This window comes from Chiloscyllium plagiosum, unplaced genomic scaffold (assembly GCF_037043375.1).
Source record: "Chiloscyllium plagiosum isolate Xiang-an unplaced genomic scaffold, Cpla_swu_hap1 HiC_scaffold_9, whole genome shotgun sequence".
NCBI classification, from domain to species: Eukaryota; Metazoa; Chordata; class Chondrichthyes; order Orectolobiformes; family Hemiscylliidae; genus Chiloscyllium; species Chiloscyllium plagiosum.
The window spans coordinates 3973569-4000870 of record NW_028270147.1 but is presented as its reverse complement, the minus strand read 5'-3'; the positions used below and the strand labels follow the sequence as shown (position 1 = coordinate 4000870).

Sequence of the window (27302 nt, the reverse complement as noted above, 5' to 3'; positions counted from 1 at the left end):
CTCAGTATGATTAAATATTAGTTAAACTATTAACTAAAGGGTAACTACAATTGTTTGAACCTCAACATGGCCAACATGCACTCAAAGATACATTAGAAGTAAAATTTAATCAGACATATATGTCACACCAACATTTTTTAAAGACTGTTTCAGGGATTGTGGGTGTGGCTGGCCACACCAGTATTTATTGCCCGTCCCTAACTGCCCTGGAAAAGGCAGTGGTGAGGCACTGTCTGCAGCTGCCATAGTCTGTGTGGCGCAGGGACACCCATGGTGCTGTTCAGGAGGAACTGGAGTTTGACCCAGTGACAGTGAAGGAATATCCGGCAACAACCTCCCAGATATTTCAGTTCGATTGGAATCCTCTGGGATTTAAACAGTCCACAAGGCAATTAACATTTATTATGAAGCAATGCAGTGGGATTTTAACATTTGGAAGCAATTTATAATTTTTCAAGGCTATCTTAATGAGAAATCTGTGTGTCGTATTTACTGAAAAGAATGATAATTAATAGATACAGGAAGCATACACTAATTGTCTGGGAAATAAATGTTAACTTGTTTGGTGATGGCCCCATTCCAAGTTTTAATTCTAAAAGATATTTTCACCTTCCACCATGAAGCTATCAAACAATTGTACTTGCTATAATTCCCAGCCCATATGTCTCTTTGGGTTGTAATATTGTAAAGATGTCAGAAAGATATTATAGCTTTAAGGCTAATGAAGGACATCATGACATGTGAGACTAAAGTACAAAAGTATACACTGCGTGTTACCCTCTATATATTAAAGAAGCAGTTAAGCAGTCAGTCTATAATGGCTTTAACATAACTAAGTATCTGACTCAGTACGAATCTGAATCTTCTTACATGGCATATCTTACATGGACTAACATTTAGAAAATCACATCACATCAGCTTATATTTCATAAGACTGACCATTTTCTTGTACAAGGTAAAAGCAAGGACTGCAGATGCTGGAAACCAGAGTCTAGATTCGAATGGTGCTGGAAAAGCACAGCAGTTCAGGCAGCATCCGAGGAGCAGGAATTCCTGATGAAGGGCTTTTGCCTGAAACATCGATTGTACTGCTCCTCGGATGCTGCCTGAACTGCTATTTTCTTGTACAAGTCTTACTCAGAATAGGAGGGGGCCATTAGAAGATTCAAGTCTATCTGCCTATTTCCTCCACTCCTTCTACAACACATAGACTTTTTTTGCTTTTCCAATATCTAGTTCCTTCCCTTTTGTATGCTGATGTCAAAGCTGTTGTAGGAGGTCGTATGGGCAGTGGATAGTGTCTGTTCCTTTGAGTCCAGAAGCTCAGGGTTTGAGCCCATCTCGAGGGGTTGGTGGTCAACGAAGGTGTGTTCAAAACATGGCCAAAACAGGATGAGCACCATCTTCAAATCCTTCCAACACTCACCAAGAACAGATTATGAGAGTGATTTCTGTCAATAGCTTCAAGTTACAATGTGCATGTAAAATGAATGTTGCCATTTGAGCAATCTACAATGAGAGGGCATAGTTTTAGGTAAAGGGGCTGCAGATTTAAAACAGAGATGAGGAGGAATTACTTCTCTCAAAGGGTCATGAATGTGTCAAATTCATTACCTCAGAGTGCAGTGGATGCTGGGACGTTGAGCAAATTTAAGGAGATGGACAGGTTTTTAATTAGTAACGGGTTGAAGGGTTATGCGAAGTTCGCTTGAAAATAGAGTCGATGTATCTAGTTGCATCCAGACTAATTTAGACAGCTGGCACATGGTTCTCTATGGTCTTTATATTTTACCGTTTACACTAACTCCTCCCAGAACCTCTGTGGTATCACAGATTTCCATATGGACCTTCCCAAAACCTGGGTCAGAGAGAGGATTCAGGACTGACTGACTGAGATACAACATGGCAAAATTATTTATGAACGTTAAAATAGGAAACAAGACTAGGCCCCTTGGCCTACAGCTTTACAAGACAGTGCGAAAGAGAGAAAGCTGCTACTCTGGGGGAAATGCTTCTAATAAAAGCTCAGGAAGCAGATCAGAGGGACAACCAATAGCATTGGCAGCCAATGCTCTAACTGGTGAGACTGCAGATTCAACTGGTGATGCAGCATTTGCAATATCTCACACAATTCTACAACTTCAACAGAAACTGGCAAAACACTGCCTGGACAGTGCACCAATTCACCACTGACGGTATGCAGAACACAGCAGCAAGAGCAACCAACTCTGCCCATTGAGCCTGCTCCATCACTCAATCAAATCCTGGCACAAGTCAAACTCCACGCCACTTTCCCCACACTGTCTCCATATCCTTAGAAGCCCAAACCTACACAGTGCAGACACAGCATCCAACCACCTAAACAAGACCATGTTTACAGAAAATAAAACTAGTTATAACCAGCTCCAAAGACATTCAATTGAATGACAATACATGATTGCTAATCTCTTTTATTTCCATATAATCGGAAGAGGTTCACGATTTGAACAATTATATGGATGTAAAAACATTTTTGAAATAACAGAGGTGAAGATATTTAGGAAGGGAATTTCAAAACTTATCGGCCCATTTGGTTCAGCAATTAAAATCAGAGCTGCACCAGAGGTCAGAGGTCAGAGGTCAGAATCACAGAATTGTTATGGGACAGGAGGCCATTCAGCCCATCATGCCACCACTAGGTCTTCAAACAAGCTTCATAACCTAGTGCCAATCTCCTCCCTTTTTCCCGTAGCTCATATTTCTATTTAAATAACCATCCAATGCCCTCTTGAATGCCTCAATTGAATCTACCTTTCCACCACATTTCCAAGGAGAAAGTGAGGTCTGCAGATGCTGGAGATCAGAGCTGGAAATGTGTTGCTGGAAAAGCGCAGCAGGTCAGGCAGCATCCAGTGAACAGGAGAATCAACGTTTCGGGCATTCCTGAAGAAGGGCTTATGCCCGAAACGTCGATTCTCCTGTTCCCTGGATGCTGCCTGATCTGCTGCGCTTTTCCAGCAACACATTTCCACCACATTTCCAAACCTTAATTACTTGGTGTGAAAATGTTTTTCCTCACATCAGTTATTAAAAATGTCTGTTATCTGGTGTTCATATGGTTATCTAATCATAGAGTCATAGCGTTGCATGCAACTTGTCCATGCTAACCAGATATCCTAAATTAATTTAGTCCTATTTGCCAGCATTTGGCCCATATCCCTCTAAACCCTTCCTATTCATGTCCCCACCCAGATGCTTTTTAGATGCTGTAATTATACCAGCCTCCTCCACTATCTTAGGCAGCTTATTCCATACATGCACCACCCTCTGTGTGAAAATGTTGCCCCTTACATCCCTTTTATGACACTACAATAGTCGGTCGAATCTCAGATGGCGACGAAACAGACTATAGACGGGAGGTGGAAGACCTGGAAAAATGGTGCACTGAGAACAACCTAGCTCTCAATGCCGGCAAAACCAAGGAACTCATTATTGACTTTTGGCAGGATGTTACTCATGCCCCTCTATACATTAACAGCACAGAGGTGGAATGAGTGGAAAGTGTCAAGCTCCTGGGACAGGTCATCCACAACAAGCTTTCTTGGATTCTTCATGTGGACACATTGGTTACAAAGGCCCAACAATATCTCTTCTTCTTAGGCAGCTGAGGAAATTTGGCATGACGGCGAATACCCTTGCCAACTTTTATAGGTGCGCCATCAAGAGCATTCTGTCTGAATGTATCACTACCTTGCATGGCAACTGTACCATTCAAGATCGGAGACAGTTACAGAGAGTGGCGAACTCGGCCCGGGCAATCACAAAGGCCAACCTCCCATCTATAGGATCCATCTACCAGGCCCACTGTCAAAAAAGGCTGCCAGCATTCCCAAAGATCCATCCCACTATGGCAATGCTTTTCTACAACCTCTACCATCGGGGAGAAGGTACAGAGCCTGAACACACACACCAGCCGGTTTCGAAACAGTTTCTACCCTGCTGTTGTTAGAATACTGAATGGACTCACAAACTCTTTGCATTCACCTGTACCTGTGTTTTTGTTTTTGCCGCTGTTTACCTATTATTAACTATCTATGCTACTTAACTCTGTGACCTGTCTGTATTGCTTGCAAGACAAAGCTTTTCACTGTGCCTCAGTACACGTGACAATAAATTCAATTCAATTCAATCCATTTCAATTCAACACTACACCTATGCCCACTGGCTTTGAACTCCCCGACCCTGTGGAGAAAGACATTGTTTATTCATCAGGAATGTCGAGCTTGTGCCTGAAACGTTGACTCTCCTGCTCCTCAGATGCTGCCTGACCAGCTGTGCTTTTCCAGCACCACACTTTTTGACTCTGATCACTAGCATCTGCAGTCCTCTCCTTCTCCCAAACCCAACAATATCTTTGTAAATCTTTTTGAATCCTTTCAAGTTTCTCATCTTTCCTATAACAGGGAGACCAGAATTGCATGCAGTATTCCAAGCAAGAATTAAAATTAGAATTAGAATAGAATCCCTACAGTGTAGAAACAGACCCTTTGGCACAGCAAGTCCACACCAACTCTCCGAAGAGTAACCCACCCAGACCCGTTCCCCTATTACTCTACATTCCCTACTAAGACAAGACAATCATAGGGTTAGATAGGGTGACAGGGAGAACCTTTTTCCAAGTATGGGGACAGCAAACACAAGGGGACACAACTTTAAAGTGAGGGGAGATAGGTATAAGACAGATGTCAGAGGTAGTTTCTTTACTCAGAGAGTAGTAAGGGTATGGAATGCTTTGCCTGCAACGGTAGCAGATTTGCCAAATTTAAGTGCATTTAAGTCGTCATTGGACAGGCATATGGACGTACATGGAATAGTGTAGGTGGGATGGACTTCAGATTAGTATGACAGGGCAGCGCAACATCGAGGGCCGAAGGGCCTGTACTGCGCTGAAATGTTCTATGTTCTATGTTCTAACTAAGGCACCGAACCTACACCGAACACTACGGGCAATTTAGCATGTCCAATTCACCTGACCTGCACATCATTGGACTATGGAAGGAAACTGGAGCACCCAGAGGAAACCCACACAGACACGGGGAGAATGTGCAAACTCCCCGTTTGTGCCTGAGGCTGGAATCAAACCCGGGTCCCTGCCACTGTGCGACAGCAAACAAGACCTAACCAATGTTCTGTACATCTGCAACACGACCTCCCAGCACCTATACTCAGTGCGTTGACCAAGAAAGGCCAGTGTACCAAACTTTTTGATACACTGCAACTCCACCTTTAAGGAGCTATGAACTTGAACCCCCAGGTACTAAGCTAATGTAACCTGCTATTTTACTGTTATGTAACAAACTACCTCTTGTTACTCAGGGTCATGCCCCTCCTGCTGAAAACTTCACTGCAGTTAATCCTTCACCAGTTCACACTAGAAAGCCTCTTTCTTAGTAGGGTAATAGAGGGAGGGTTCATGGCAAAACATCGACCAAAGAAGATCCCAGCAGGATCACGTGCCAGTTCCAAACATCCTTATAATTTCCTCTTCACCATATCCTGTCACCATAATCTGTTATTCCTTTCTCCCTCTGCGTTTTTCTCCAGCTCCTCTCTAAGCAAATCGTATTATCCATCTCGACCAGTTTGTCCTGACTTCCCAAATGGATTTATTTGTGACCTGTGGCCTCCAGTTTGGCACATCCTTGTGAATGTGTGTTCTGGTGTTAAGTCCACTTCAGCTTCATTAAATCAAACTGTGCTGGAATTCCATTCTTAAGCACATCAAGAAAGATTTCTGAATCGATTTTAAAAGCAACAAATTCACTTAATTGTACTGTTCACCTGCACTGGTTCATGGCAGATCTATGATTGTGAAAACTACTTCAAGCAGAAATGTAAACCATAAATAAACTCGGGTGGTTTTTATACTCATCACTGGGTGGAGTCTTTTGATTGCACCTTTTTCTTTTGTATTATTGCTCCTAGATTTGTAATTTTCTTTCTTTAACACAATGACACATCCTGAGTTTTTGTTTCCTCTTCCTTTACTGGGTTGTGGGCATCACTCACTGAGCCAGCATTTGTTACCCATTCCTAATTACCCATCCACAGAGTGGTTTGCTCAAGCGTTGCAGAGGGCAGTCAAGGTCAATTGCATTGGAGTCACAGTATAGGCCAGACCAGGGAAGGACTGCAGGTCCCCTTCCTTAACGGGCAATTTGTGAACCAGATGGGTTTGTGCAACCAAGACAGATAGCTTCTACAACTGAAACTAGGTTCTGATTCCAGGTTTAATAATTGGATCAAAATTCCACCAGCGAGTATGCTGGGATCTGAACTCACAGCCCATGGGGACTAGCCTGGGTTACTAGATTACAAACAAGTCACAGTATTGCCGTATCACTTCCTCCCCATTCACAGAGCACTTCCTCTGCTTTAGGGAATGTATCTCATCTCCAAGTTAATAGTTTCCTGCATGTGCATAAACTTATTTATCAGTTTTAATTCTTTTGAAATTGATTGGCTACTGTTTTCCTTTGTAAGGTCAATGGAAATGGTTTTCCTGCAGTGAATTCTTTTTACTGTGATGTTTTGGAACGATACTCCCAGGTGCTCCCACAACCCTCACATTGCCAAGTTGTCTCACGTCATTTCCTAATGATAGCTCCAACATGATCAGACTGTTGAAGGACAGACTGAAACACTCTCCTTCTTTATCACTGACATGACTCGTTTGGCCATCTGTCTCCAGCCAATGAAAATCGCATGTTTTATTACCCTGGTGCGATCCAGCCCCCAAGTTATGACCACATCTGATTGCCCGGCAGCTGCATTTACACAGCAGGCTGAGAATGAAGGACACACAATCAACGGGCTGCCTTCATGTTTTGCAGCATTTCCAGACACAGGACTTATTCACTTAACGGTAAGGTCCTAGGGAGTGTTACTGAACAAAGAGACCATGGAGTGCAGGTTCATAGCTCCTTGAAAGTTGAGTCGCAGGTGAATAAGATAGCAAAGAAGGCATTTGGTATGCTTTCCTTTATTGGTCAGAATATTGAGTACAGGAGTTGGGAGGTTATGTTGCGGCTGTACAGGACATTGGTTAGGCTACTGTTGGAATATTGCGTGCAAATCTGGTCTCCTTCCTTTTGGAAGGATGTTGTGAAACTTGAAAGGGTTCAGAAAAGATTTACAAGGATATTGTTAAATTAGTAGGATTTGAGCTATAGGGAGAGGTTGAATAGGCTAGGGCTGTTTTCTCTGGAGCGTCAGAGGCTGAGGGGTGACCTTATAGAGGTTAATAAAATCATGAGGGGCATGGATAAGATAAATAGACAAAGTCTCTTCCCAGGGGTGGGGGAGTCCAGAACTAGAGGGCGTAGGCTTAGGGTGAGAGGGAAAAGATATAAGAGAGACCTAAGGGGCAACTTTTTCATGCAGAGGGTGGAATGAGCTGTCAGAGGAAGTGGTGGAGGTTGGTACAATTGCAACATTTAAAAGGCATCTGGATGGGTGTATGAATAGGAAGGGTTTGAGGGATATGGGCCAGGTACTGACAAGTGGGACTAGATTGGGTTGGGATATCTGGTTGGCATGGATGGGTTGGACTGAAGGGTCTGTTTCCATGCTGTACATCTCTTTGACTCTATGACTCTAAGACCTTCTCTGCTTCCCAGATAGAACTGTGGGATCTTAATGGACACTAACCCTAACCCAGATAGAACCATGTGATCTTACAGCACCCTAACCCTAACCCAGATAGAACCATGTGATCTTCCAGCACCCTAACCATAACCCTATTACAGAAGATGACTGTTTATGAGAACAGAGGAAATTAGAGCTCAAACAGATCATTCAACGATCCCAGTCTGGCCCCTCCCATTTAACAAGACCATGGCTTATCATTTACCCATTCCACCATCGTGTACAGTCCCCGTGGCCCCTTAATACTTTTGACCAAAAATCTCTGTTTGGCTTATACTCAATGACTGAATGTCTACAGCTCTCTGTGGCAGAAAATTCCAAAACCTAGTTTTGATTTAATCACCTCTCAATTTTCTAAACTCCAGGGGATAAGTGACCCAATGTGCTTTCCTTGAGGGGATCTGAGACATGATAAGTGTATGTTGGCAAATTTGGAAAATGCCTAACAAGGGGACTGGACCTCAGGATGAAGGGATACAGTTGCACAAATGACTAAAATTAGCAACACAGGAGAACACTGTCATTAAAAAGATCAAAGAACAGGCTTTCATTATCGAGGGACTGAACTACAGGGAAGAGGAGTCACGTTCCAAACCTTGATTAGATGAGACTGGGACCACACACACCACGTTGGTGATGGAGTACCAGTAATGTCACTGCAATAATAATAGTCTAAGGTAGGGAGGGCAGAGGTTCAAATCCTTTATTGGGAAGAGAAGGACAAGGGCAGCAGATACATGGGAACACTGTGCCCTGGAAATTCCCCTCCAAGCCACTCACCATCCTGACTTAGAAATATATCGTCATTACTTCACTGTCACTGGGTCAAAATCCTGGATTCCTCCACAAGTAGCATTGTGGGTCTAGTGACAACACATGGACTGCAGTGGTTTAAGAAGGCAGCTCATCCCCACCTTCTCAAAGGGCAACTAGAGACGGGCAATAAATACTGGGCCTGTCCAGTGAAACCCGCATCTCAGGAGTGAATGAATATTTTTTAAAATTGGCTCCAGTAATTTTGTTAATAATTGCGAATAGTCTCAGTTATGGTGATTGTGAAACTATCAACAATTGTTGTTAAAGCCCTTCTAAATGTGAGGTGCTGCATTTTGGGAAAGCAAATCTTAGCAGGACCTTTGCACTTAATGGTAAGGTCCTAGGGAGTGTTGCTGAACAAAGAGACCTTGGAGTGCAGGTTCATAGCTCCTTGAAAGTGGAGTCGCAGGTAGAAAGGATAGTGAAGAAGGCGTTTGGTATGCTTTCCTTTATTGGTCAGAGTATTGAGTACTGGAGTTGGGAGGTCATGTTGCGGCTGTACAGGACATTGATTAAGCCACTGTTGGAATATTGCGTGCAATTCTGGTCTCCTTCCTATCGGAAAGATGTTGTGAAACTTGAAAGGGTTCAGAAAAGATTTACAAGGATGTTGCTAGGGTTGGAGGATCTGAGCTACAGGGAGAGACTGAACAGGCTGGGCTGTTTTCCCTGGAGCATCGGAGACTGATGGGTGACCTTATAGAGGTTTACAAAATTATGAGGGGCATGGATAGGATAAACAGGCAAAGTCTTTTCCCTGGGGTCGGGGAGTCCAGAACTAGAGGGCATAGGTTTAGGGTGAGAGGGGAAAGATATAAAAGAGACTTAAGGGACAACTTTTTCACACAGAGGGTGGTGCGTGTATGGAATGAGCTGCCAGAGGAAGTAGTGGAGGCTGGTACAATTGCAACATTTAAGAGGCATTTGAATGGGTAAATGAATAGGAAGGGTATGGAGGGATATGGGCCGGGTGCTGGCAGGTGGGACTAGATTGGGTTGGGATATCTGGTCGGCATGGACGGGTTGGACCGAAGGGTCTGTTTCCATGCTGTACATCTCTATGACTCTATGACTCTGGTTCACAAATGTCCTTGAGGGAAAGGAATCTACCATTCTTACCCGGTCTGGCCTACAGTGACCCAGGCCCACAGCAATGTGGTTATGGTGAGCAGGCAGGAAAGTAGAGTTGAGTCCACGAAAAAATCAGCCATGATCTTATTGAGTGGCGGAGCAGGCTCGACGGGCCGATGGCCTACATCTGCTCCTAGTTCTTATGTTCTTTTAGTTGCCCTCTGAAATTGCCAAACAAATCAGTCAGTTCAAGGGCAATTAAGGATAGGCAATAAATGCTGAACGTGCCAATGACCACTCCATCTCATGAGGTAATAATGAGAACACTTGCAGTCATGTGCACAGTTCTCAACTCTATATCTTAAGAAGGACATGGCATGGTAGCTCAGTGGTTAGCGCTGCTGCCACACAGCACCAGGGACCTGGGTTCAATCCCAGCCTCTGGTGACTGTCTGTGTAGAGTTTGCACATTCTCCCAGTGTCTACGTGGGTTTCCTCCAGGTGCTCCAGTTTCCTGCCACAATCCAAAGATGTGCAGGTCAGGTGAATTGGCCATGCTAAATTGTCCGTAGTATTCAGAGATGTGTAGGTTAAGTGCATTAGTCAGGGGAAATGTAAAGTAATAGGGTAAGGAAATGGATCTGGTTACTCTTCGGAGGGTATGTGTGGACTTGTTGGGCTAAATGACCTGCTTCCATACTGTAGGGATTTTATGATACTGAGGCACAGGCAATGTACAAAAGAGCACTAGCACAGAATCAAAACAGTTAAAGGTTATTCTGATCAGGAAAGATTGCTCCAACTGGTAACCTTGTCTCTGGCAAACAAAAGACCAAGAAGAATTTAGAGAAGGTGTTTCCATTTTTCCTTACTGATCCATAGGATGTGGGTGATGCTGCGAAACAACCGCATTTATTACCCATTTGTAATTGCCCGGACGTCAGTTAAAGGTCAACCACATTGCTGTTGGTCTGGAGTCACATATAGGTCAGAACAATTAAAGACAGCAGATTTCTTTCCTTATTGGGCATTAGTGAACCTGATGGGTTTTAATGACAAAGGTTATTATTCACATGATTGCCAGCTTTTTATTCCAGATTCTGTTGAATTCAATTTTCCACAGAATTCCTATAGTGTAGAAGCAGGTCCTTAGGGCTATCGAGTCCACACTGACCCTCATAAAAGCATCCCAGCCAGACCAACCTCCAACCCTATCCCTGTAACCCTGTATTTCTCATGGCTAGCTCACCTATCCTGCATACTACGGGGCTATTTAGCAGGGTCAATCCACCCAACCTGCACTTCTTTGGACTGAGAGAGGAAACTGGAGTATCCAGAGGAAACCTGTGCAGACACGGGAAAAATATGCAAACTCCGCACTGTCACCTGAGTGTAAAATCAAACCCATGTCCCTGGTGCTGTGAGGCAGCAGTGCTAACCACTGAGCCACCACGCCATTTTCACCATTTGCTATGGTGGGATTTGAACCAACGTCCTCAGAACATTAGCTTAGGGTGCTGAATTACTAGTCCAATGAAATTTATTACCTACAAACCATCACCACCTCAAGACCCCAGTGCGGCAAGACCAGAATTAGGGACCATTAACATAAGACAGTCACAAGTGAATCCATTTGGGAAATTTGTCTCCAAAGTTTATAGAATCATAGAATTTACAGTGCAGAAGGAGGCCATTCAACCCATCATATCTGTACCGACTTCTGTAAGAGCTACCCAGCTAGTCCCGTTCTCAGTCACCCTCCACATTCATCCCTTTCAAATACCTATCCAATATCCTATGGAACCTGCCTCCCCCACTCTCCCAGGCAGTGCATTCCAAATCCTAACAACTCTCTGAAAAAAGATGTCTCTCCTAGTTCTCTTGCTGACAATCTTGAAATTATGACCCCCAGTTACTGACAAACCAACTGGTGTGGAAACAGAATATCCTTCTTTAAAATTCATCATAATTTTGAACACCTCAATAAGGTCACCTCTTAACCTTCCCTGCTTCAAGAACAATAAACCCAATCTCTGTAATCTTTCCTTGTGTCTAAAAGCCCTCATTCTTGGGATCACTCTAGTAAATCTCCTTTGAACTTTCTCCAGGGCTTTAACATCCTTCCTTCAATAATTATACACAATACTCCAAATGTGTTCTGACTGATGATGTGTAAAAGTGTAAAATCAATTCCTTGATTTTATAGTCCATGCTTCTATTTATAAAAGCAAGGATCCAATAAGTCTTCTTAACAACTGTTTTAATTTGCCTTCAAGAGAATTCTTCAGAGAATCATGCTCATGAACCCAGAGGTCCCTCTGCTCCCATACTCCCCTCTAGTTTGTACCATTGTGGCCTGTATTGTCTCTCTGTGTTTCTTCTACCAAAATACATTACCTCGCATTTCTCTGCATCAAAATTCAACCGCCAGGCATATGCCCATTTAGCCAACTCGTCAATGTCCCTTTGAAGTCACCCAGCATCATCCTCACAGTTCATCATTCTCCCTGGCTGAGCATCATCTGCAAATTTAGAGATTTTACCCATCTCCAAGGTTTGTGAAGGTTTGTAGCTCAGGTTGAGCTTTAGGGTGTAGGTTTGCTCGCTGAGCTGTAGGTTTGATATCCAGATGTTTCATTACCTGGTTAGGTAACATCATCAGTGGCGACCTCCAAGAGAAGCGAAGCTGTTGCCTCCTGCTTTCTATTTATATGTTTGTCCTGGATGGGGTTCCAGGACAAACATATAATCCCTGTTTAAACAAAAAACAATTCCACAAGTATCTTTGCATCTGCTCAGTGCAAGTAATATTGATCAAGTAGCATTAATTCAACAACCAATAAGGCATTCCTTAGTTACAGGATCGGTCAAGGTCTCAAACACCACAGAAACCTTCTACCCCATTAAATAATCTCAAACGAATACTCACTCAATTATCCCTCTTCTGTCTGACTGTACTTTGTATCACATACCACAGCAAGACCATTCTTAAAGAACTGCATACTGTTCTCAGCTTCCCATTACAAACAGGACACTGGAACATTGGGTGAACTGGATCAAAGATTATCCCACTTGACAGCAAACTGAACAGTCACACCAATCCGTAGACAGATAGAGTTTTTCCATCCACTCATGAAACGTGAGCGTCACTGGCTGGGCCAACATTCATTACCCATCCCTAGTTACCCTTGAGAAGATGGGGGTGAGCTGCCTTCTTGAATCGCTGCTGTCGATAGACCCACGACACCCTTAAGGAGGGAATTTCAAGATTTTGACCCAGCAACAGTGAAGGAACGGTGATATAATTCCAAGTCAAGGTGTTGAGTGGCTTGGAGGGGAACTTTCAGGGGGTGATATTCCCATGTTTCTGCTGCCCCTGTCCTTCAAGGTGGAAGTAGTGATGCATTTGGAAGGTGCTGTCTGAGGATCTTTGGTGAATTTCTGCAGTGTACCTTGTAGCTGGTACATTGTGTCTGAAAGTTGGCTGTCACCATGATTGAAGGAAAAAAGGGCAAATATCCTCTATGGTCATGAGCATCGTGAACTCGTTTGTCAACGATATTTTCGTGTGATTGTGGGAGAGGCTTCCCGCCTGGCCCAAAGTGTTAGACCATCAGATCACGGGAGATCCAGACCTCCATGAGTCTGCTGCTGCCTAGGAAGCTGGCCAAGCACACCTTGCCAACGGGCACAAAGTCAGTGACAAAGTGCACCAGCTCCAAGTGAAGCACCACATTACACTGGAAAAAAAACACACATTTCTGCTACTGAGCATGCATGGTGGAAGGAATGGATAGTTACAGTGCCTTTTTCATAGAAAGCACGTGTTGAGGGGTGACCTCATCTGCATCTTCAGAATTATGGAGTTGACAATGAAGAGACTTTATTACCACTTGGAAGGAAATTTAAAACTACATACCATTTATTCAAGATGACCAGTACTGAATTCAACAGGGAGTAGTGACTAACCAGAGCCGTCAGAGGGTCAGTGCTGAGGGGTAGCCGCACTGTCAGAGGGTCAGTACTGGGGAAGTGCAGAACTGTCGGAGGGTCGGTGCTGAGGGGGAGCTGCACTGCTGAAGGGTCAGTGCTGAGGGAGTGCCGCCACTGTCGGAGATGAGTGCTGAGGGAGTGTCGCACTGTCGGAGGGTCAGTGCTGAAGGAGCGCCGCACTGTCAGAGGGTCAATACTGGGGGAGTGCAGAACTGTCGGAAGGTCAGTGCTGAGGGGGAGCTGCACTGCCAGAGGGTCTGCCACACTGTCGGAGGGTCAGTGCTGAGGGAGTTCCGCACTGTCGGAGGGTCAGTGCGGAGGGAGTGCTGCACTGTCAGAGGGTCAGTGATGAGGGAGTGCTGCACTGTCGGAGGGTCAGTGCTGAGGGGGAGCTGCACTGCTGAAGGGTCAGTGCTGAGGGAGTGCCGCCACTGTCGGAGATGAGTGCTGAGGGAGTGTCGCACTGTTAGAGGGTCAGTGCTGAGGGAGCGCTGCACTGTCAGAGGGTCAATACTGGGGGAGTGCAGAACTGTCGGAAGATCAGTGCTGAGGGGGAGCTGCACTGCCAGAGGGTCAGTGCTGAGGGAGTGCCACACTGTCGGAGGGTCAGTGCTGAGGGAGTGCTGCACTGTCAGAGGGTCAGTGATGAGGGAGTGCTGCACTGTCGGAGGGTCAGTGCTGAGGGAGTGCTGCACTGTCAGAGGGTCAGTGATGAGGGAGCGCCACACTGTCGGAGGGTCAGTGCTGAGGGGGTGCCACACTGTTGGAGGGTCAGTGCTGAGGGAATGCTACACTGTCAGAGAGTCAGTGCTGGGGGAGTGCTGCACTGTCAGAGAGTCAGTGCTGAGGGAGTGCCACACTGTCAGAGGGTCAGTGCTGAGGTAGTGCTGCACTGTCAGAGGGTCAGTACTGAGGGAGTGCTGCACTGTCAGAGGGTCAGTGATGAGGGAATGCTGCACTGTCAGAGGGTCAGTGCTGAGGGAGTACTGCACTGTCAAAGGTTTTCTGAGATTTTGTTTCAAATCCTGTCTTCTTGTTAGATGCAATTGCAAATTCCGGTGGCATTATTTTTGTGTCCTACCTTTGCCAATATAATTCCACAACCAAAAATACCCAAAACTGATTAAAATCACGATGCAGTGGGAACTTGCTCCATTCAAATTGCCTGCTTCATTTCCTGATATTTTAAAAGCAACAAACTTTAAAGTTAATTGTTTGAAACACACTTTGGGATATTGTGATGTTGGATAAAGAGCCTGGGAAATGCAGGTCTGCCTATGTTGTGATTGAAACATTGTGAATTCATGATAATGCAAAACCCATGAATTCTGAAAGCTGCAAAGCTCGCTCACATTGCAAAGACTGCATTCACAGCTGAAGAAATGGTGCTTGCCAAATGTAGTGCAGATATAAGGCAGCACAAACTTCAAACCGTTGTCTGTACAACCAAAAAAATAAAGTTATTTTTCATGCAACAAATTGAGTCTGGCAAATGTGAACTATGTGAAGAGAAACCTGTTCAAACTTATTTGTCTAATTCTGCGTCCGTCAAATTTCAACTACAGAAAGTGTTACGTTTTTGTCTACATTTCAGAATCGTTCTGCTACATCTGGCAATGAGGGAATATAGCAATATTGACTTCAAACTGATACAAAATTTATAGAGGGATCAAATTGAATTACTAAATTGAATACAAGAGTAGGGAGGGAGGTTATGCTTCAGAGCATGTGAGACCACATCCAGTGTCACCTGTACAGTCATGGTCTTGTTTAAGGAAGGATGAAAATGTATTGGAAGCAATTCAGAGAAGGTTTGCTAGATTAATACCTGAAATATGAAGGTGGAGAGAGATGAATATAAAGAGAGGTGAAACATGGAAGATCCTGATCATGTGGGTACGGAGAGAATGCTTCCTCTTTTGGGAAAATCTAGAACTCAGAAACACTTTCAATATGAAGAGTCATTCATTTAATCCAGAGATGGAAGTGTTTTTTTCAGAAGGACCAGAAAACTCCCTTCCTCAAAGTCAGAAGTCAAACTACGCCAGGTTATAGTCAACAGGTTTATATGAAATCACAAGCTTTCGGAATGTAGCGCCTTTGTGAAGGGACCATGCTTCGAAAACTTGTGATTTCAAACAAACCTGTTGGAGTATAACTCGTGTGACTTCCTACTTTGTCCACCCCTGTGCAACACCAGCACCTCAACATCATCCCTTCCTCTAAAGACAGTGGAAGCAGAGTTTGCAATAATTATGGCAGAGGTGGATAGATTTTTGGAAAGTAAGGAGGTGAAAGGTTTTTATAAGTTTGAGATTACACTCAGATCAACCCTGATCTTATGGCAGGGTAGAGCAGGCTCGAGAGACTGAATGGCCTCCTTCTGCTCTTTATTTGTCTGTAACATCATTGACCAACTTTCAAAAAAACAGATTCATTGGATGCAACAACCAGAACATTCCATGGTTGCAAAATACGTACTAGAAATGCAAACCTTTCCTTATACTCATGTAGAACCAATTCCCACCATCACAAAATCAAACAATTCTGTTCGTTTATCTGAGTGTCTCTTTCCTTTGGTCTTTTCAATATTAACCCCATGATAGCGACTTGCATCTCCGTAACACCTGAAGGAAAACGTCCCATGGCACTTCACTGAGATAATTATCTAACAGGAGAAGGGAAAAATATAGTCAAGGTGGCAGGTTCTGGGGAGCAGTCTAAACAAGGAGAGAGAGGTTGAGAGAATAAGAGGGTTAAGGAGGGAGGTCCAAAGTTAGGAGATCGAGCACCTAACGGTGCAGCCTCCAAAGATGGAACCATTAGAATTAGGAAGATGCGCGAGAGGCCAGAACTGGGGGAATATGGAGATTTCACAGAGTGGTAGTACAGGAGGAGGTGACAGAAATTGGGAGGGGAGAGCAGGACCAGGAAGGGATTTGAAAACAAGATGTGGAGAATTTGGAAGTTGAGACATTGCCTGACCAGAACAGGGGTCGGAGTGATTTATGTGATTTGCGGCAGAATTCTGGATGAGACAGTTGGAGCATGGTGCTACTCAGTGAGTGTCTCGACAATATAATTTTAAAGGGAGTCCGAACCTAACTAAATGCAAACGATCAACCAATGGGGTGGGAGAGGAAGGCAGAGTAGTAATGTCACTGGGCTCGACCCAGGCCAGTGCTCTGGTGAACATGGATCAAATCCCACAAAAGTATTTATGGATAACGTGATGTAAGGGTATGTAACTATTTGGTAGCTTTCTGAAGTGGAAAGGGATTTTTCCATGTGGTTTCTTAGAAATGAAGTCAATAGAGCTGAGTGGTTCACCTACTCTCGGCAGAAAATTGAGTGAACTTGGAGAAAATAGAAAACAAGCAAAGATTTCAGAGAGACATGAGATGCAGCCTATGGCCCTGAACCAATGGGAAATCTAGCTTTGAAATGTTGGTGGTGGCCTAGCAACCCTTCTGGACTTGATCTCTACCTTCATAGAAGTGAGCAATCAAAAGGAAGAAAAACCCATGAGCTGTACATCTCTCTCCCTCTCTGAGCAGAAGTTTTTGCAATCTTGATAAAGTTTCCAAATATCATCATTTCAGGCTACCTTATAAAACATGCAACATGCCCACATCCCAAAGACTCGGACCCAGTTTGATTTCAATTTCAACTGAAGGCCTTCCATCAGTCTATGGCTGTTAGCAATTCGATTTTGTTGACCAGAAATCCAGCAAACTATGAGGATTCATCAAAGTTTATCCTTTCTTTGGCCCAAAGGAGTATTTCTCTTTTACACTTTTGTCTTTTATTCAAACACTATCTCTGCAGAGTGGGTTGTGTTTTGTGTTGTGTGAGTGTGTCTGCTTTTGAGATAAAGGGATAATTTCAGATTGTAACTTCCTTGTTTGCCACTTTTTTTTAAAAGAGTGAATATTCTTTTATAATAAGAGGACTATATTGAGTTCTTTAAAGGAGCCTGGTGGAAGCATTTTGGATAATAATGCAAAAGGACTAGCATAAAGATTGAATTGAAACATTCATACTAATGGGATGAGTGGTGGAATATGGCTTGCTTATAAACATAGTATTCCTCTTACAGTCACAACATGAGCTGATGATGGAATTTAAATTCAGTGCTAAAACTGGAATTAAAAGGTTAGTCTGAAATCTATAAATGCAAGACTATAAATCTACCATTGACTGTTGTGAATTTTTAAAAATCTGTCTCACTCAGGCCCTTTGGAGAAAGAATCTGCCTCCAACAGTTGAGTTGAAAGTGATGGTTAAAAATGGGAGTAAAATAGTTTCTGGTGGAAGAAGAAATTCCATTGAGTTGTACATATTAACATCCTGGGAGTTACCATTGATCAGAATCTCAACTAGACTCACCACATAAACACGGTGGCTACAAGAGCAGGTCAGAGACTAGAAAAACTGTGGCGAGTAATTCACCTCCTGGCTCCCCAAAGCCTGTCCACCATCTACAAGGCACAATCCAGGAGTGTGATGGAATACTCCCCACTTTCCTGGATGGGTGCAGCTCCAACAACACTCAAGAAGCTTGACACCATCCAGAACAAAGCAGCCTGTTTGATTGTACCACATCCAAAAACATCCACCAACTGCAGCAGTGTGAAATATCGACAAGATGTGCTGCAGAAATTCACCAAAGGATAACAGCATCTTCCGAATCCATAACCACTTCCATCTAGACGGACAAGGACAGCAGATACATGGGAACATCAACCCCTCCAAGTTCCCAGCCAAGCTGCTCACCATCCTGACTTGGAGATATATCGCTGTTCCTTCACTGTCATTGAGTCAAAATCCTGGAATTCTTTCCCTAATGCATTGTAGGTCTACCTACAACACATGGACTGCAGCGGTTCAAGAAGGCAGCTCACCCCCACCTTCTCAAGGGGCAACTAGGGACGGGCAATAAATGCTGGGCCCAGCCAGTGACGCTCATATCACGATTGAATTTAAAAAGTATACACATGTAAATGCACTTTTGCAAACTCAGGACTTTGCATAATGCATTAGAGAAAATGTAGATTGGGTAATGTGGCCTACAACCTATATACTGCAAGATCCCAACAACAGCCAGGTGACAATTATCAGTTAATCTGTGATTTAGTCAGAAATCATACAACACCAGGTTACAGTCCAACAGGTTTATTTGAAATCACAAGCTTTCGGAGCACTGCTCCTTTGTCGAAGGTGTCATGTGACTTCTGACCTTATCCACCCTAATCCAACACTGGGACTTCCACATATGTGCTTTAGTGGCACTGGTTCAACAATAAATAACAACTGGGAACATCAAATAAACTTTGTTCTTCCTCAAATAGAGAGACCATGTGGGACTGGGAAAGGAAAAGGGGTCTTGACTGAGTGCCTCATCCAAAAACTGGCAGATTTGACACATTCGCACCTCATCACAACTGTGTGGTGCTGGAAAAGCACAGCCAGTCAGGCAGCATCTGAGGAGCAGGAGAGCTCATTCCTGATGAAGAGCCTATGCTCACAACGTCAACTCTCCAGGTCCTCAGATGCGGCCTGACTGGCTGTGCTTTTCCAGTACCACACTTATCAATTCTGATCTCCAACATCTGCAGTCCTCATTTCCTCCTGCCGCATCAGAACAGCACAGGGATTGTCATCCTACATGGTGGCTCAGTGGTTAGCATTACTGCCTCACAGTTCTAGGGACCTGGGTTCGATCCCACCCTCAGGCGACTGTCTGTGTGGAGTTTGCATGTTCTCCCTGTGTCTGCGTGGGTTTCCTCCAGGTGGTCCAGTTTCTTTCCACAGTCCAAAGATGTGCAGGTTCAGTAGATTAGCTCGGGGAAATGGGTTACAGGGATAAGATGGGATGGGTCTGGGTGGGGTGCTCTTTGGAGGGTATGTGTGGACTTGATGAGCCAAATGATCTGCTTCCGCACTGTAGGAATTCTATGATCCTATAATTAGGAAGTTCAAATCCTTGGTGTGGGTGTTTGAATGCAGAATGTTTGACAAATGTGAAAAAATAAGTAACTGAATGGAGGCTGTGTGAATGTCTATCAGGTTCTGTCCAACATAATTTATGTTTGAAACATGCTTTACAGGATTAATCAAAACGAGAAAGGCAGAGTGTGTACACAGCCCTCCTCTAGACCAATCAGGCTGCTCGATTTCAGGATCCTCCCAAAATAATATTATGGTACAATATAAAAAGAATTGAGTTCTGAAGGAGCAGCATATCAGACACAAAACCTTAATTCTATTTCTCATAAGACAAAGGAGCAGCAGCAGTCCATTCAGCCCAATGAGTCTGCCTGTCATTCAATGAGATCACGGCTGATCTGATAACCCTGGACTCCACTTTCCTGCCTTTTTGGTATTACCCTCGATTCCCTTGGTGATTAAATATCTGTCTGTCTCAGCCTTGAATATATTTAATGGCTAGCCTGGACAGCCCTCTGTGGGAAAGAATTCCAGAGATTCATTACCCTCTGAGAAGAAATTCCTCCTTATCTCAGTCTTAAATGGATGACCCCTTATTCTGACGTTATACCTTCTGGTGCTGCCACAATACAAATCAACTTCTCCACATCTACCCTATCAAGTCCCCAAAGAATCTTGTATGTTTCTATATGGTCTCCTCTCAGTCTTCTAAACTCCAATGAGTACAGGCCCATTCTACTCAACCTGTGATAAGACAGTCCCACCATACCCAGGATCAGCTGACTGACACTTCTCTGGACTGCCTACAAATGTCAGTAAATGTCTTCTTGGATAAGAAATCCAAAATCATTCCCAGCTTTCTCCAGTCTTTCTCCAATTCAATAATATTCAGCTGTGGTCTGACTGGTGCCTTGCATATTTTTAGCAAGACTTTCCTATGTTTGTAGGAGAAAGTGAGGACTGCAGATGCTGGAGATCAGAGCTGAAAATGTGTTGCTGGAAAAACACAGCAGGTCAGGCAGCATCCAAGGAGCAGGAGAATCGACATTTCGGGCATGAGCCCTTTTTCAGGACTCATTCCTGAAGAAGGGCTCATGCCCGAAACGTCGGTTCCCTATGTTTGTAGTCCAGTGTTCAGGGATGTGCAGGTTAGGTGGATTAGCCTTGGATTACGCACAGTTACAGGGATAGGTAAGGGAATGGGTCTGGGATGCTCTTCGGAGGGATGACGTGGACTCAATGGGTTGAATGGCCTGCTTCCATAGTGTAGAGATTCTATGATTTCCTTTGAATAAAAAAAACATTCCATTTGCCTCAAACAAAACAGATTGCGGGAGAAACTCAGCAGGTCTGGCAGCATCTGTGGAGAGAGAAACAGAGTTAACGTTTTGAGTCCACTGACCCTTCTTCAGACCATTTGCCCTCCCCATTTCCTGCTGAACATGGATCTAGCTTTTTGTGTTTTAAAGACCCCCGAATCCCTCTGTGCTCCAGCTTTCTACAGTCTTTCTCCAATTCATTAATAGGCAAAAGTGAGGACTACAGATGCTGGTAACCAAAGTTTAGATCAGAGTGGTGCTGGAAAAGCACAGCAGGTCAGGCAGCATCCGAGGAGCTCCTTGGAAGCTGCCTGATCTGCTGTGCTTTTCCAGCACCACTCTGATCCAATTCAATAATATTCAGCTCCTCTATTCTTCCTGCCAAAGTGCAAAACCTCAATTTCCTCACATTATAGTACATTCAGTTTCCTCATCCAAGTCATCAGTATACATGGCAAATAATTATGGCCCCAGCACTGATCCCTGTGGCACTGCACTAGTTACAGATTACTGTCCTGAAAATGCCCCTTTATCCACATTCTCTGTCTTCTATTAATTAGCTATACTTCCATCCACACTTTTATACTATTCCCAACACAACAAGCTCTGATTAAGTTGCCTTATGTATGACACCTTGTTAAATATCTTCTGAAAATCCAAATATATTACATCCACTGCATCCAGTTTCTCTCGCCTGCTTGTTACCTCATTAACGAACTTCACCAAATTTGTCAAACACATATCCCCCTCATGAAACTGTGCAAGGTCAGAAGTCACATGACACCAGGTTACAATCCAACAGGTTTATTTTAAATCACAAGCTTTCGGTGCGTAGCCCCTCATCAGGTGAAGGACCTGACAAAGGAGCAGCACTCCAAAAGCTTGTGATTTCAAATAAACCTGTGGGACTCTAACCTGGTGTGGTGTATCTTCTGACTTTGTCCACCTCAATCGAACACTGGCACCTCCACATCATGAAACCATGCTGACTCTGCTTAGTCATATTTTGCATTTCTAAATGCTCTGCTATTACAGACTTTAAAGTTCCCAGTAGCAGACGTTGAGCTAACTGGTCTACAGTTTCCGGTTTGTTGTCTCCTTGTCTTAGGTGTGATAATGGCGGTTTTCCAATCGTCTGGGAGAAACGCATCACCAGAAAAAAAGGCAGACAAATAATCATTGGTGCCGCCAGATCTGTTGAGTTTCCTCACCATGTTCTCTTTTTTATTTCAGATTTCCAGCATCTGAGAACTTTAGCTTTTACAATGGCGTGTTTTCAGCTGCAGGAGATGCGGATTTCTGGTTTTCAAATACACAACTTGCTGATTTACATACCCTGGAAATACCGTGTGTTTAATATTAGCAAAATCCAGACCTCTTTGAAACTAGAACATCGAATTTTCCGCGGTTGTGCAGTAATGACACATGGCTATGTTTACTAACAATAATAAGAGACCAAACACATCAGTTTCAGTAAAAGTAGAGAGAGTTGGTGATTAAGATCAGCGGAATAAACACGGCCATCCTGTGATGAGGATAATACACCAGCAGTTTTAAACGTTAACACCGGAGCTGCGTTTTGATGTTGGCTTGGGGGCATACACCCCTGATCCGATTTAACGAGAGGGACACAGAGACCTGAAGACTGGGCCTAACTCACCCCAAGTATCGAGAACATCAGCGGACCCCCACTCTCCATCCTATTAGCGGCTTACACACACAAACACTGCCTGTCTTAAACCTGGTGTTGTGTGATTTTTAACTTTCTTAAACTGGAAATGGCCACCGAGCCCGGGAATCTCTCCCCATTAATCCCGCAGATAGTGAATGGATAAGTCAATGGCATGAAGGAGGCGAGTCAGGGCTACCTCACTCTCATTCATGGATTCCCTAAGCTGTCGAAGTGTTCTGATTTATGTCGGAATCGCTGCTGGTGAATGTCAATAGTGAAGCCTTCTTCCTTAACCCTTCAGGGGCTGCAGCAGCATTTTCAGAAGTCGTTTTGATTCTAACCATGTGTCAATTTAACGAGGTATGTCACTTGGGAATAATTTCTCAGACCAGCAAGTTGAAGGTGAGAGTAGTTTAAAGAGTTAAAAAAAAAAGTCATTTCATGACCAACACGAGTGTAGGGAGTGTGGCTTCCAGGTTTCTGATTTACAACAGCAATCCATCACCGATAAACAATAAGAGGCATCTCAATATTTAACAGACACACGTAAAGGTATTGCTGACAGGCGTGAACAGCAATGCATTGCCTGTGGGAACACATTTCATTTTCAAAAACTGGAAACAGAAAATTGCACAGCTCGAGCGAAGAGCAGAAGGGAGGGTACAGATACAGTGGGCCGAATGGTCTCTGTGTGATTTTATGAATTGGTGTACACACATTCATTCACTCACACACCGATGCTAACACACTGCCACCGTCTACTGATTCACACACACACACACACATTGAAGGCACACATACAAACACACTCGCACACTCTGTACATCACACACGTACACACAGAACTCCACTCACACATACCCACACTCACTCATTTTGACAGACATACAGTGTCTCAGAGTCAGACACACACTATCAGTGTCTCACTCACTACACAAGCTGTCAGAATTAGTTTACTGCATAAGGAGGCGATTCGGCCCATCTAAACCCTGACTAGGGAGTTAAAAATCACACAACACCAGGTTATAGTCCAACAGGTTTATTTGGAAGCACTAGCTTTCGGAGCGATGCCCCTTCATCAGGAAGAGTTTAGAGGGATATGAGCCACATGCTGGCAGATGGGACTAGATTGGGTTGGGATGTCTGGTCGGCATGGACGGGTTGGACCGAAGGGTCAGTTTCCGTGCTGTCCATCTCTATGAGTCGATGTGCCGGGACCTGGTCTCCCAGTGAGCACTGACTGCCCCTAACCCACCCCCTCACTGCTGCCCGTTCAGAGCACACTGTCTGATGGGATCTACTGCAGCATCACCGGAGCTCAGCAGCTGGAACATCTGCCCGGATCTAACAACAAGATCCTGCCGATTACCGGCGGCTGCCTTTAGATAGTCCCCCACCCCCTCCTAAAGGGGGAAAAAAAAGGGCAAGGTAGAAAAACTCCCGGGGGGCAATCCTGCTGTGCACCTTGAGGGCAACAGCTGGCAAGAAATTCCCAAATCCGGGAAGGGATTGGCCCTTTCCCACCCCCCGCGCGGAGGGGGAAGGGGGTGGAGGGAGGATCTGGCAAGTACAGGCATTGCCTGGGTTTACAGACCTGAGCTGCGCTGTAATTAGGTGCAACCATTACAAACAAACACCAAACTCTCTCTCTCTCTCTGCATGGGAAACGACAGCGGTCCGTGTTGGATTGTGAAAGCTCCGGCTGGGATCAATGTTTCAAATCCCGCAGCCGCCTCTCCCTGTTGGGGGAATTCATCCCTAGGCATTTACCCTGCCCCTCAGACTGCTCTTCAAACTGCCATGGTCCACTCACCCTAACGTGTCTGATGTCCAGTGTCTATCCCGAGCCTGCCCTAGTGCTTTACAGGGCAGGCTGTTCGGCCAGGCGGGTTCCTACTATCCCCTCTGCCCTGCTAATGCCAGTCTCCAGCTCTTCTTCCCTCTCTCCAATTTACAGAAGTTTGGCTCCACATCCCACACCATCCCGCCCTCCCAAAACCTACAGGTCAGATGCCCTTCCAGCAGCTGGAACTCGGCCCATAAGCACCTTGCTACCTATCCCCCCAGTGAGACAACCCGGAGCTCTTTAAAACGAAAGGAAACGGAAGTCTTTGCTGAGAGACTGTGCAGGAACAAGTTTCAATCCTGGGTCTCACTTACACCGCTCCGGCTCCCACTTGGCTACACCAGCTCAGACTTTACTTACGGTTTGCCGGCGGCAGAGATGAATCCACGGCGTGTCCTTTGGGCTCCTAAATGCATTTGTATGCATTTGTCCCGGCAGCGTAATCCGAAGCGAAAACAGAACTCGACAGCGGCGCTGATTCATCTGCAGTTTGCAAAGTCGACCCGAGTGACCCCCGAATTCCCTCAGACCTGCTACACCGTCTGCATGATGTCCAACCGTGAGGGGGGGGAGCCAGGAATCTCTCTCTCTCTCTCTGACACACACAGACAGTTCTTCTCTCTGTCAGACCTGACTCGAGTTCTGTCCTACACAGCAGAGTTGCTGGCTCATTGCTAACGTGGGTGTCAGGAGCCCTCCCCGCACATGCTCTTGCTCCCTAATGCAGTATTAACCTCCTCCTACACCCGCTCCCTCTCCTCCAGGCATCAGCCGCTTCTGTAATCGGGAGGAGGGGGTGGGTACAGACAGAGGGGACGGTGTTAAATTTCATCAACCACCGACTGACATCACAGCCCCAGCGCTTATCTACTGAATGGCAGAATTGCAGTCAATGAAGACACAGACACACCAGGGTCCCGGGCTAACACAAAGAGAAGGTGATTATCAACAGGCAGTGCAGACACAAGAAGTCTCCCCACTGGGTCAGTCCCATTCACAGCGGGTCGGGGGCCGGCTGGTGGGCTGGGGAGAAATAAAATGAAGCGAGGGTTTAATTGGGATTTTTAAAAAATCTGGAAGGGCTTTGCTGGAGTAACAAACAAAGACATTGCTGGATAAACTCAACAGGTCCCGCATCATCTGTGGAAAGAAATCAAAGTTAACGATTCGGGTCCAGTGACCCTTCCTGAAGGAGATGCTATCAGACCTGCTGAACTTTTCTAGCAGTTTCTGATTTACAGCATCCACGGTTCCTTTCGGCTTTTCCTCTGCTAGAGTTATTCAGGAGAATGTGTTTTTAGTGGCACAAGGTTAAAAATCACCCAACACCAGGTTATAGTCCAACAGGTTTATTTGGAAGCACTAGCTTTCAGAGCGACGCTCCTTCATCAGGGGGCTGTGGAGCAGTATCATTAGACACGAAATTTACAGCAAAAGATTACAGCGTCATACAGCTGATACGTATATTGAACAAACCGAGATTGCTGTTAAGTCTTTCATCTTTTAGAATGGGTTGCAGGTTTCCGTTCATTAATGTGTAAATTTCAGAACTTCTTATAAGTCACTTTCTCAAGATAAATTACAATTTTATAAAAAAAAGGTGACATCTCAGCTCAGACAATGTATTAAAGGTGAGGTTAGAGTCTGTCTGTATCCCAATCTTGAGTCAGACTGGTTCTATTTCCAAAGTAGGAATTTATAAAATGTTACATGGATTGACTGGCTGCAGGTTGTGTGCTTTGTGAGCAAAAATAGAATGTTTCTGCAAATGCAACTTCATCCCCATAGACTTACATGTTCTTGCATGCATGAGAGAGAGTGTGTGTGCATGTGAGTGCAAGTGAGAGAGTGTGTGTGCATGTGAGTGCAAGTGAGAGAGTGTGTGTATGCAGTTGAAACTTTATTGCTGGAACAGCACAGCAGGTCAGGCAGCATCCAGGGAACAGGAGATTCGACGTTTCGGGCACAGGCCCTTCTTCAGGAATTCCTGAAGAAGGGCCTGTGCCCGAAACGTCGAATCTCCTGTTCCCTGGATGCTGCCTGACCTGCTGTGCTGTTCCAGCAATAAAGTTTCAACTTTGATCTCCAGCATCTGCAGACCTCACTTTCTCCTCCAGTGTGTGTATGCATGCATGCTTGGTAGAGTGTGTGTGTGAATGTGATGGAATATAAGCTTGTGAGAGAGTGTGTACGTGGGTGTATGTGTGTGTGTATGAGAGAGAGCATGTGTCTGAGAGAGAGTCTGCATGAGTGTGTGTGTGTGTTTGGTGTAGCGGGGTCACCTGTAGTGTGACATGAACCCAAGGTCCTGGTTGAGGCCATCCCCATGGGTACTGAACTTGACTATCAGCCTCTGCTCGGCCACTTTGCGTTGTTGCGTATCCTGAAGTCCACCTTGGAGGACGGTCACCCGAAGGTCCGAGGCCAAATGTCCCTGACTGGGAGGGAACACTCCTGTCTGGTGATTATTGTGCAGTGTCCTTTCATCCGTTGTCATAGCATCTACTTGGTCTCGCCAAGGTACCATGCCTCAGGGCATCCTTGCCTGTAGCATTTGAGATAGACAACGTTGGCTGAGTCACATGTACCTGCCTGATACATTCTAGTGGCACAGAATTGTTGTCTTTTTATTTAACCTGTTCAGAAATGATAGGACATACATTTGAAGCAGGAGGGATTTGAACCCAGGTCTCCCTGCCCGGGGGAAGAGACTCCACTACTGCACCACAAGCAGATCAATTACAAACTGTCACAGTGCAGAAAGAGACCATTCAGCCCATTGTCCCTGCACTGATTCTATTTGTTTTTGGTTACCTCCACATTACTGTGGGGTGCATTGTGTGTGTGTAAATACAGGGGCTTAGTGAAAACACTATTGTGCAAATTATTTTATTTAATATTGCCACCCCTGTACTGATTCTATTCCCTAGACCCAACCTCCTGCCTTTTC

The 27302-nt window shown here is 44.8% G+C and overlaps 1 protein-coding gene across 2 annotated transcripts in view; it reads right to left on the bottom strand.

Annotated features, from left to right (window-relative positions):
• Nucleotides 1-25073, bottom strand: part of col24a1 (collagen type XXIV alpha 1) — a 454588-nt gene extending 429515 nt beyond the window's left edge. For both annotated transcript variants that reach the window (XM_043698575.2, XM_043698577.2), the window contains exon 1: nucleotides 24713-25073. In XM_043698575.2, the coding sequence (XP_043554510.2) occupies nucleotides 24713-24768 (56 nt within the window). In that variant the 5' untranslated portion in view covers nucleotides 24769-25073. The remainder of the gene's footprint in view (nucleotides 1-24712) is intronic.
• Between the last annotated feature and the right edge of the window lie 2229 nt (nucleotides 25074-27302).